The 12771-nt window shown below is 44.7% G+C and overlaps 1 protein-coding gene across 7 annotated transcripts in view; it reads right to left on the bottom strand.

Moving 5' to 3' along the window:
- Window positions 1–947: 947 nt before the first annotated feature.
- Window positions 948–12771, bottom strand: part of LOC147441824 (catalytic/ hydrolase) — a 200580-nt gene continuing 188756 nt past the window's right edge. For 5 of the 7 annotated variants that reach the window (XM_086528216.1, XM_086528215.1, XM_086528214.1 and 2 more), the window contains 2 exons: window positions 2032–2153; window positions 948–1933 (listed from right to left, as the gene is read on the bottom strand). In XM_086528216.1, the coding sequence (XP_086384342.1) occupies window positions 1774–1933; window positions 2032–2153 (282 nt within the window). In that variant the 3' untranslated portion in view covers window positions 948–1773. Of the gene's footprint in view, window positions 1934–2031; window positions 2154–12771 lie in introns of those variants that run through there. The other 2 variants (XR_015190155.1, XR_015190154.1) reach the window with 1 other exon arrangement.

A 12771-nucleotide genomic window follows, 5' to 3' on the forward strand; every position in this document is an offset into this window, starting at 1 on the left:
TTGAAAGGAAATTTCTTCATATTTTACGGGCAAAGCCCCCAATGTTGAGAGAGATACTAAATCCAGACATGATACAATGGATGACTTTAGGAATGTCAATTTAAAGGGTAAATATCCTTTTGGAAAATATCTTTAACCAAACGGTTGCACCTGTAAACATGTAGGTTGTATTTAGGTGCACTCGACCAGAGGGTGTAAAATAACTCCAAGAGTTATCAATTTAAACTTATCCGATTGATTTTCAAGTTCGCAAAGAAACATGTCATTTTATTGAAAGTGAAAGGTGTGTAGAGGTCAAATGTAATGTCTAGGGGTTTTTAAAAGTGCACCCTATCGTTATCTAGGTGAACACACTCACCTTTGCCAGTCTTAGACTAGCATTTTTCACCAATCATCCACTAGCTTAATTTTTAAAATTACTAAAAACATCTTGCCTATATATGCATAGCCTTCATTTTGTACATAGAAGTGTGATCTTGTTCTTATTTTTCTTCAGGTTTATTTGTTTTCCACCATTCATGACACTTTGTCCTAAAATTGTATCTAGTATAATTTGATACTAGAAGATTCAAAGTGACTCCTTCCTCCACAACATTCTAATGTTGTGGCCATTCTTATTTGAATGCTCAATGGCATAACATGTTGCTGCAATTTGACCTTATTTTAGTGTTTGCAGGTTGCATAGCTTTCATTGCCTTGTTCAGAATTATCTAATCATGCTCGCAAGCCTATTTGCTTTTAAAACTTGAAACCAGGGTCTCGTCAACTGTGCGTCGTAGCTCCTCTTGTATCCGAAGCTTTAAAGCACCTGAATTTTGCGTTGATCCTCTTATCTTGACCTAAAAGTGAATGGATCCTAACCACAAGAAAATAAACATTGAGAGTTAATACTTTTAATATTGTATCCATTGCACTCTTGTGCACGAATTGACTTGTAAAACCTCACCTATTCCTAAGATCTCTTGCCTCTATTTCAAAACAAGCTTACAAGTATTGCATGGACTAGTAGAAACAAATCCTTCTCATGGTATACTATATTTGCTACATGTTCACCGTCTTAGTAATTGGAAGTCACATAACCTTGCTTTTCTTCTTCAACATCATTGATCTACCTCCCAAGCCTGTTTGCTTTTGAGACTCAAAACGAAGGTCTCCCTATTAAAACAACATAGGTCCTCTTATATCCTAAGCTTTGTAACTGTGCCCTTTAAAGGGAAATTTTAGCAATCCTGCTTGCTTGTATTTGTACTTCAAGGCTGAAACTCGAGAAACCAGCCTCCAACAAAAGTATTCCTGAAACTTTGACAGAACCATACTATTGACACTTGAATTTTTGAGGGCATATTTACTTTGCTCATAGAAACAAAGAACTTGCACTTCTTAATTATTGCATTTAGTGGTAAGTACTGAAATCTTGTCTATCAACAATTGACAAGAAGGGATGGCCTGTTTCCTTTCAATCATAGCAGCATGGTGTTTGGATTTAGTCTTCGGCTCGAATGGTAATGGAGATTAAATTTGATTGTTGAACATCCTCTTCTTGCTGCCGAAGACAGTTGTAAAGTGAGCCTCCAAGAAGTTTTTGGTAAAGCACTCATTACTGCATGGCGTTTGGATCTAGTCTTTGGCTCGAATGGGAATGGACTGAAAATTCGATGGTTGAACATCCTCTTCCTGCTGACATGCATTATTCTGGGGGCAATTGTAAAGTGAACCTTAACAAATTTGATGAGAGTGTCCGTTGAAATGGAGTGTTGGTGAGAAAACATTCAGCTACTGTCCCTTCACCCATCCACCCTTGAAAAGCTCCGTTGCTGTTCTTCCCATAATCCACTCCAAATCTTCATCAGTTATGCCAACATCGCTCTTGGCTTGTTCAAGGACTCTCTTTGCGTTTGCATAACCACATTCATTTACCACGAATGGAAAGTCACTGCAGAATCATGCCGGCTGATTCTCAGAATGGTAGCAAATTCACTACATGATCGGCAATTCGAAACAAAGCAGCACTGTGTAAACAGCAGGGCTTACCTGCCCCAAAGCAGCCTCTTTGAACCAAATGTAGCAATCAATTTTTCTAGAAGTGGCCACAAGTCTTTATGAGGAAAGGGCTCCCTGGAAATTCTGAAAAAAGCACTCACTTTAATGTATACCTGCAATGACCAAGTGCACATATTAAAAATGTTTCAGATTTCCTTGTCAGCCACTTAAAGAGATGTATCATGGTTTAAAACAAATGCAAGCAAAAAAATGGCTGGTGATACTTGTGTAGGTCCATTGTGTGCTATGACGCTCATGTGGTTACGCTTTTGTGGGACTTAGCCTGTGCATAAGCTCCATGGAAGGCAGAGATTGATGCATGCAGATGAGGATCAATGTTGATGGCAGCAAAGGCAAGATGTGTTGAATGCTACATCCTCTTAATCTTCCTATCCAAAAATTGTTTAGATATTTGCCAAAGATAAATTGGGCCAAGGTGAGTGGGTAGCAGCCCGCTCGCCCAGGCCCAAGTCTGATCTTACACCCCTCTTTCAGAACGTAGTAAGATTGAGCATATTTAGCACAGGTTTTGGGAGGGACATTCAAACAAGATAATCCTTTATCATCTGGAGGATTGCACAACATGTGCATGTAACTGGCAGGCATGGATGGGAATTGGAGGTGTTGTGCCACATGAAACACTTCAAAGACTTTAATCTTTGATCATTCCACACAGCTGGTGAAGCTGGCAGGATCTTGCAGATGGTGGTATATAAGTTACAGCAGACAAACCTTGACTTGTACATTCAGGGTGAATCTCGTGTGTCAAAACCTGTCGACCGCATGCCCCTCACAATATTGAAGAGAGAAAATTTCAAATTTACACAGAGATATTTGACATTCTGGATAGACTTACAGGCAGCAGGCCACATGCTCTATCAGGCAGGAAACTCACAACTGGACAGGGAAGCAGGATTTCTCAATACTCTAGTTCTCTTTGAGCAAGAGTGAACAGGGGAGAGCATTAACACATCCTGTTTTTGGTGAGAAGAGAAACCAGTCAGCTTCACTGTGAGTATGCACCTCCTTCGTGGCTTCTTTTTAGTGATTTCTTTCTTCTGGTAAGGAAAGTAACAAAATACACAAGTATACACAAGCTACATGGCCACCATCTTAAATCCCTCAGGGCCCAAGTCTCAAGATAAAGCCACATCATAAGGCTAATGAGACCCAGTTGCATGCACCGCCGATAGTCAAGGTTCAGCTTATTGAAGTTTTGATACATTCTCCATGACCAATCAAAGTAGAATGCTATGAAGTCCTTGTATGTGAGTCATACTCCACTAGCTCCATCAAAGGAAAACACTTTTTCAGTCAACCAGATATTCTCTTCTGCCTCCCAATTGTGTGCAAGGGAGTGCTAAAATACCTTAGCTAGATGCTGAAATAGAAATAAGCAACAAATACATATCATAAATATGACACGGGATTCCATAAGGAATGGTGGGTGGAAGAAGGCTCTCTCAGGGCCTCACAGATGAGGCTCCGATTGTCTCTCAGGTGAGATTCTACTATAGTAGCTTTTGTGGCCACAGCTGCTCAGAGTGAGGATGTCACACTTTTCTTCACAACAACCACTACAAATATTCTTACTGCATCAGTGCCCTTGGAAGACCCATCTGACTCTTTGGCCTCACTGCGGAGGGAGCTGAAACCTTTGAGGATTCAGCAAGCGTTACGAAGGGTGGTGTTCCCTTTGCAAGAGAAGCCCTCCCTGAAGAAAGGGGTGGAAGAGCTTCATGCTCAACAGGTGAGATTCTACTTAGAAGATTTAGTGACCACAGCTGCTCAGAGTGAGGATGTCACGCTTTTCTTCACAACAACCACTACAAATATTCTTACTGCATCCATGCCCTTGGAAGACCCATCTGACCCCTTGGCTTCACTGCGGAGGGAGCTGAAAGCTTTGAGGATTCAGCAAGCATTACAAGAGAGGCGGTGTTGCCTTGGCAAGAGAAGCCCTCCCACAATCGCGCCTTTTCTCAATTGCAAAAAGGGGTGGAAAGCTTCATGCTCAACAGGATTTCAAATCTCAATATTTATGGTGTAGCATCTATCATGACTTGAGGCTCATCCACATGATTTCTGTCACAGAAATGAAGCGTTCACTTAAAGACTTTAGAGGTAATTTAACTGTTCCACGTAGGATTCCGCACAGAATAATATTGAGGAAAACAATGTAGAAAAAGAACACAGCACTAGGGATCAGAATATGCCCCCCCCCCCCATTCCCTTGAGGAAATTTTCTTTTAGTTCTGAACTGATTCAAGAACATAAACTGGAAAAGTTTATATTGTTCCCTCTCCCAAGAGACTATTCTGATGCATAGAGATGCATGTATTCATAAGCCTATTTGGCTGAAATTTGTCATACCTGTAGCCAAGAACAGCTATTTGGGCTTCGTTTTGGAGTTTTCTTGGAGGGAGTTGTAACAGACTTGGACACTCCAAGCGAGAAATCAATAGCACACACGAACAGAAACTTCGAAATCCCTGAACTTTAATAGAGAGAGAGAGAGAGAGAGAGAGAGAGAGAGAGAGAGAGAGAGTCGACACGGCCCGGCGTAGTTCCATGCCCAAAGGTATTGGCCCCAAAGTCTGGCGCCCCTTTCGATATTTCTTTATCATTAACCATTGCAAAGTACAACTCCTGAGGGACCTCTGCTCTAAGACTCTGTGTCTAGATGCTCTGCAGAGTGAGGCCTCAAGGGCTCTTTTATTCTTACAAGGGATGCCCCAAAAGCAGAGCTCCAAAAGCAATCAATCCCCAAAAGCGTCTGCTCACAACAGCTGCCAGCGTGAATCACAAAAATCCATACAGCCTGCCATGTGGCACAGCCAGCGCAAAACGCGGAGTTTCCGTATAGCCTGCCACGTCTGCATCCATACGATCTGCCACGTCACCATGTCAACGCGATTTACAAAACTCTCTTTCACAGTGCATGCTTCTGGTCTTTAGGGTTTTAGGCCCCTCGGTCGGGGTATCATACCTTGGTACAACTTTGAGCTTTAGTTCCTTAATTCTTTGTGTTCCCTGGGCCCCATCGGACTGGAACCCTTAGGACATTTTATCTGGAATCTGTTCAGGTGGTCATGCCACATCATCATTTTATGACAGGAGCAATCTCTACAGCTATTTGCTAGGTACCCGAACGAGAGCGCCTTGGTTGAAATTGACGACTCCAATTCGACAAAGTGCCGAAAAACTGAGCGGACAGCCAATACTACGCTTGTCTGAGCTGGTCGCGAGAACATTCTACTCTCATAAGCTACAACATGGCCCTCTTGCATTAAGACTACCCCAACCTGCGAGCAGTGAATGAACCGCCTGTAATACGAGCATAAGCCCAAAAAGCTGCGAAATTCATGTACATTCTTCAAATCTGACCAATCTCTAATGGTTTCAACCTTAGCCAGGTCCATCTTCACACCCTTTGAAGAGACAATGTGTCCCAAAAAGTATATCTCTGGCAAGAAAACCTCGTTGTTTTTCCCATTAACCACCATCTATGTTGCTGTAGTGCCTAGAAAACTTGTAACGGACGGTGCATGTGCTCTACTCTCTAAAAATATTGTCAATTATCCTATTGAACATTGCAGGAGCATTCATGAGACCAAAAGGCAATCACCAAACACTCGTACAATCCAAAGGACGTCCTAAACGTGGCCTTGTATACATCTCAAGGAGCGATCATGATCTAATGATAGCCACTTTTCAAGTCGATTCTGCTAAAGCATGTAGATTCTTGTAACCTGTCATCGATCCTAGATATTGGAAACCTGTTCTTGATGGTGATTTTGTTGAGAGCTCTGTAGTCAATGCACATTCTCCAAGATCCATCCTTCTTCAATACCAATAACATTGGCGAATAGTAAGGTGATGTACTGGGATGAATTAGACCCTTTTCTAGAAGCTCTTTCACTTGGTTCATAATTTCTTCATTCTGGCATCTATTAACTCAGTAAGGTGGCCGGTTCGGTGGCGTGTTTCCGGGAATCAAATCAATCGTGTGATCTTCACGTCGCTAAGGAGGTAACTCTCCCAACGAGCCCTCAGAGAAACAATCGGCTTGAGCTTACAAAAAATCTTATCATTTCTTCCCAAGGTTGAACAGATTGGACGTTTAATTGTCATTTAACTCATTCAAGTAGATTGAGTAAACAAAAAAAATAGATTTCATTAATTTGGAAACGGCCAAAGTTGATAAAAGTAGGATGGACTCACCCTTCAATTTTACATAAAGTACAATATCTCTACCCTTTTCATTCTTCAATGTTGATGCTTGGCCCTGTAATTGACCACTACGCCGTTCTTATGGTACCAAGGGATTCCTAATAGGATGTCACACCCTTCCAAAGGCATGATGTAGAAGTCCTCGTGCCCTACATACCCCTGACAAAACGCAACGGAAGTTTTCCTATGACAGGTGTAATGGCAACATCCCGTCCCGGTGCCACTACAACTACCTCGGCCGTTGGTCCCATTTTTTCGGGTGCAATTCCAAGACAAGCTCCCAATTCTGTCGAGATGAAGTTGGCCTTGGCTCCTCCATCAAAGAAGATAAGGGCTTCTTGATCTCGTACTTTGCCCCACGCTCTGAGAGCTCCGTACTTTCATCCATTTAATTTGGGTTGGTCCCAACAAAATCTGGTACCAGTCCTACCTTGGTCTTTTCTTTCTTTGCTCGCTCCTCTTCCACTTTGGAACTCTCTTGCTTGTCCTTGGCTTGATTAGTGGACGCTTTGTTAGGGCACTTGGCAAGAACATGCTTTTGTTCCCTGCATCCATAATATTTGCCCTCTTTGTAGTACTCAGCATGCTGCTCGGCTGACAATCTAGGACCCGGTCGTTTCTTTTTTTATTGCTTCCCCTTCTTGTTACCATTGGATGATTCTTGTCTGGTTCTGACTACCACAAGTCTGTCTGTAGGGTGGGTGAGTGTGCTAGCATGCATACCAAAACCCTGTATGGCATGTCCCATGAGCCACTGTATGGACTCGGACTTCTTGTGTAGGCAATAACTAAGTACCACTTTGGGAATTCCACAACAAAACCGCTCAACTTGTTGCTTGAAAGTTCTCTTTTAGAAAGAAAAAGATAAAAATTTATCCCAAAATCTTTGGCCATAGGTTTCCAATGTGTCGTCCTTGGTCATCCTTAGATGATTCCAAGCAGTGATCACATCCTGTTCATATTCTTGTGTGAGCCATGAAGAAGTGAAAGCTCGTTTGAACTGCAACCACTTGGTTGGTGCTTCCTTGCGTAACAGTAGGGTAGACCACCATGTCTCGGCATTCCCTTTCAAATATGACCCCTGTCTTCGTAACTTGGAGTGCTCTGAGTAATGCTCTCCCAAAAAGGCGATGTCAAAACTACTAGATAAAAGCGAGGGCTCTCTGGGTATCCCTAAAGCCTAAAAATGTATCAAACTTTAGATCCTTTCCCCCCGCCTTAAAATCCTTGGCCTTCTTGCCCTTATCTTCAAGATGGTCATACAAGTTTGCTCGGTACAGATATTTTCTGTCTTGTATATCGACTCATCGGAATCTGAACTCTCAAAGGAAGAGGAGTCCTCATTTGAACTTTCTGAAGGCTTCTGAGACTTCTTGTATGATCTTCTTTTCTTTGCCTTCTTCTTGCCTTTCTTGCTTTTCTGGGTCTTTCTCCACTTCCTATCTTTTCTACTCCCGTCAATGTAGTCAAAGGAAGAGGAACTCTCTAAACTATCACAAGCAAACGATGATGAATTGGGATCATCCTCGAAGCGAACACGCTTCTTCGATTTACTGGCGGCTTCAAAGGTAGATTTGCAACGCAAGTAGTCGAGATAGTCTATTGCTTGACTCTTTTCCGGGACTTCTTCTTTGTCTTCATTAATATGTCAACTCGTCGCTCTACAGCTCCGTCAAATTCATCCTTTGAGTACACTTTTTGTCTAGATACCACTGGTATAGGTTTCTTCTTTAGAGCCGACTTGAGAGGCAATTGGATGGCGGCACGCCATCGAGAGTGCACCTTGTCAAGTGGATGCTTCGCCAAAAATTTCACGTACTAGGGATCCTTTGAGTACTGTGTCATTTGTCGAGCACAATTGTACACCTGGTGTTGACGTTGTATCTCCATTCTTTCAAAGGCTGAGGGTAGAAGCAGACCATACTCCTAACCTGATTCCTCGGAAGGAGATCGGCTCCCGTTGGTTTCTTCGTCACCCAAGTGATCGGGTGCAACGGTTTCTGTCACGAGGACGTGGCAGTTATTAACCATGTCACAGAGATGTGGCAACTGCTAACCTTGGTTGTTGGTTTCTTTCCAATGGGGTTTATTTTATTTATTTTGAGACCCTCTTTTTGAAGTAGCAAACGGTCGGACATTGTATGGCCAATGTGAACGGTAGATTCACCCGCAGACGGGAAGTGGTCGGCACTGGAATTCGTATGGTAAGAAGATGTCTAGGCTCAGAGCAAGATCATATAGGTCCCCCCGTCGCACTTAGCAAGTTGGTGGATACTAGGAAGTGAACTCAATTAAGGCGTAAAGTCAAGGTGGGACTTCCAACAAAAAGTATCCGACAGTTGGGCCACATTGCATTTTTGGATGCGGTCCCAATGAGGATAGATGGTCAGAAGACCAGTGGGAGCCCAACGGAAGCATCTCCTAAAATTTAGGGAACTGCTATTTTGGGCCACGAAATGTGTTCGCATCATTACCTTCGGTATGACTAGGGGAACACTTTACAACTCTACCGCGAAGTCAACTGACGCACCAGTTGAGATATTTTTAGCAGGGAAAGCCCAAACTCGGAAACTGGGTGACGTGTCAGCTTGTGAGCGATTCTGCCACTCTGGGAGGCAAAAACGAGCTGCATATCATCAAAGGGGGCGCCATTTTCAGCCACAGGCGGATTGCAACAGGTACAGAAGCTATGGAATGCTTACCTTGCCCTCTATGCACAGTATGGTGACAGGAGTGATGCCCCGCACGCTACATACTGCTCTCTTTCTCCCCTACGTGCAGTTATGTGATGCCCCACAAGAGGGCTACTCATTTGACTGATGTACAGTTGTGTGGGTTCATGCTTTTGTGCTGAGGCAAGAGCCTCCTTGAGCAGGAACAGGGGTAGCTAACTGCTGCTCCAAAGCAGGCACTGGTGAGGGTCATAACCTCACCGTACACGTGCAAAATCAGCGCTGTGTATGCGCTGTAATTTGACTGTTTTTCAGCCATACGGACGCCAGGATCATTGGGAATCGTGCCCCACTGGCAAAGGACAGTTAGGGGACTGTTTGGGGCTGAAAACAGGGCAAAAACCAGTAAATACAGCGTGCTGAATTTACTGTTTTTGGACAGGAATCAGAGGGTATACGACAGTGCAAGCGAGTTCCAGCAGGGGAATTGGTTTCGCGCAAGTTTTGGGGCTGTTATGCTGCCGAAATTTGGCCAAATCAAATGGTATCTAGGTGGATACACGTGAAGGATTCCCAGGACCTTACCTTGTAATTTACCCTCCTAAAGAATAAAGAAATACCGAAAGGGGCGCCAATTTTGGGGCCTACAGGTTGTCGGCGTCTACTCGGAGCATTCTAGCTTCCGAGCCGTGTGTGAGTTGAAGTGTTAACTCCCGTCGCAGGTTCTCTTTGCAAAGTGCTCTGTGTGTGTGTATAAAGTAAAGAATTTCGGGTGAAAGCCAACGCCTACCGCCCTACGGGCCGGTTTCATGGTTCCGTTGCCGGGACATCAATCACTTTTTCCTCAAAGAGTGAGCCTGGATTGTTCAGGGTAAAGACACACATTGCAAGAACGCGGGGATTACACTATGACCGACAAGGGGAAGGGAATTATGGAAGAGGGTTCCTCTCCAAAGGACAGGCAGGAGATTCCTATGGTTTTTGAGATTGGCGAGAGCTCACGGCCACGTCAGTCTGTACCTCCTGTCAACGTGAATGTCCCTCCAGTAGTACAGGGCTTTATGACAGGGCAACTCGAGGATGATGCGTTTAAGACTCAGTTAGTTGCCGCGGTGAATGTCTTTTCGCAGCTGGTGCAGAATCCGAGGTTTATGGAATTCTTGCAAGCGCCACCAGTGCAACATCAAAATAGGCAACCTACGCCGCGTACGGAGCTTGTTGAAGCTCAAGCCCAAGTACTTCATGAGGCGCAGGAGGAAAGGGAACACTCGCATGTTGCGGAGTCGGGGGCTCCAAAGCAGGTTCCTCCCGTGCTTGAACAGGTGGCTAGAACGCCTATTCCACAGGTTATGCCAGTTCAGCCCGCCACCTTTCAGAGCCAGCATGCTGTCTTGAATGGACAGGGAGCTGGATACCAGGCTATGCACTCAGTTTTTCCACCACCCACGGTACATCCTGGGTATTTCGGGGGTGGATCAGTCTTCCAAAGTATGGCTGGTTATGCGTCTGGAAGTCAGCCGTACATGCCAGGAACAATGTTCGGGGGTATGCAAGGCATCACTGCCAAACCCCATGTATGGTACTATCGGCATGCAGCAAGGTTTCCACGGCAACCAGGGCCAGTTTGGGGTGCCACAGGGTCATTTTGGCATGGCTGGTTTTTCTGGACAGCAGCCAGATATCGCACCTCTGACGCAAAATGTGAATGGCCAACACGTGCCGATCATGCCTACTACAGTGCCCATGTTGCAGACCATCCCGTATGACAACTTGGGGGCACTAGAGAAGCCGAAGGCTTACAAAGAAGGTGGTGCAGCAGTAAAGTTCAGTACCTTCAGTGGTTTCGAGGACAAGACAAAGGCACTCACTTTCCTCCAGCAGTTTGATACAGCTTATGCGGGAGGGAATTTTACAGAGGCCTCGAAGGTTAGGAAAGCTGCCACTTTCTTAAAGGACAATGCGCTTACATGGTGGACGACATTGTTAATGCAAGGACAGGCACCCGCCACTTGGGTTTACTTCAAGCAAATGTTTGCATCTGCTTGGCTATCAAATGAATTTGAAGCCGATGTCTTGACAGATTGGCACCAGCTTACGGCAGCTTCGTGCAAGAGCTTGCTGGAGTACAATAGGAGGTTTTGTAAAGCATTACTCTCAGTGACCTCCTACAGATTTGTGCCACTGACAGAGCAGATAGAGAAGTATTGTTGTGGGTTGCCTAAAGGGCTTCGCGATTACTGTACAAAGAATAGAGTGGCTACCCTTACTCAGCTTATGGAAGTTGCGAACACTGGTCTTGCCCTGTTGAAAGGAGAGGACAGTGGATTTCCGAGCAGTGATAAAGGAGGGCAGCAGAAGAAAAATTCAGTGAAGAAGCCCTTTGTGAAGACGGCTCCCGATGCGTCACAGGGGTCAGAAAAGGCCACCAAGGACAAGGATTCAGCTGGGACTTCTGGAGCGTAGGCAAAGAAACAGAAAAGGAAGCCTTTTGTGCGCAAGTCGCTCGAGGAAAAGAAGGTCCTAATGGCTGAGAACAAATGCTTTATATGCGAGCAGCCTGGTCATATTTCTATCAATTGTCCACAAAGGAAAAGGCCAGCTGACTCAGAGGATAAAGAAGACCAGAAAGGCAAGAAGCCTAAACCCACGGCAGGTTTAGTGCCAGACATGGTGGGTGACAGGCCCAGCACAGATGCCAGTGAGTTATGCAGGGCATGGGGTAAAGTTAGGGATCAGACGGCACTCATCTTCTTTGATCCAGGTGCCAAAGCCAACTTTATCTCACCAGAGTTAGCTATGAAGCTCGGCATCAAAGCTGAAGAGATGGGGTACACAGCAGAAGCAGGGTTGGCATGTCCTGGCCACTCAGAGTGTGTTACTCCCATCATTGGAAAACTGCATCTGCATATTCAGTCGTATGTGGACACTGAAGAGTTTTACATCATGCCGCTCGAAGGTTGTGACGCCTTGTTGGGGATCCCGTGGATGTTCCGAGTGCATGGAGTCTTGGATGCCTACAACAAAAAGATCACTGTACAGCATAGGGGCAAAACTCACATCTTGGATGTAAAGCTTAAAGGAGAGTCAGTCCCTATTGTATCTGCTTCTGCTATCACTTCTGTAATAAAGAATCATCTTTCTGTGTACTTGATTTTTGCACGTGATGTCTCAGATAGGGATCAGTCAAATTTATCTGTGTTAGATAAAGAAAGGTCAGCATTTTTGCAAAAGTTTAGTGACTGTTTTTCTGATTCATTACCGTCGCAATTACCGCCAGAGAGACCTGAGGACCATCGGATAGATTTGGTGCCAGGGTGTAGCCCACCAAATAGACCTCCCTACAGGGTTAGTGCGGCGCAGCAGAAAGAGATTATGGGCCAGGTTGAGGAGTTATTAGAGAAGGGGCTGATTCAGCCTAGTTCTTCACCCTTTTGCTCCCCAGTGCTCCTAGTGCAGAAGAAGGATGGCTCATGGCGCATGTGTATTGATTACCGTGCGTTGAATAAGAATACCATCAAGAATAGGTTTCCTATTCCTCGCATTGATGATATTCTCGATCGTTTAGAGGGTGCTGCAATTTTCAGCAGGATAGACCTGAAGAGTGGGTACCATCAGATTCGTATAAGCCCAGAGGATGTGCACAAGACTGCGTTTAGAACGACATTTGGTCTTTATGAGTTTCTAGTGATGCCGTTTGGGCTAACAAATGCTCCAGCCACGTTCAACAGAATGATGGACCGGATTTTCCGCTCGCATCAACAGTTTGTTGGAACATTCTTCGATGACATGATTGTGTATTCGAAGAATGAAGAGGAGCATAGGCATC

This window comes from Adiantum capillus-veneris, chromosome 14 (genome assembly GCF_014529385.1).
Source record: "Adiantum capillus-veneris isolate H3 chromosome 14, ASM1452938v2, whole genome shotgun sequence".
Lineage (NCBI taxonomy): Eukaryota > Viridiplantae > Streptophyta > Polypodiopsida > Polypodiales > Pteridaceae > Adiantum > Adiantum capillus-veneris.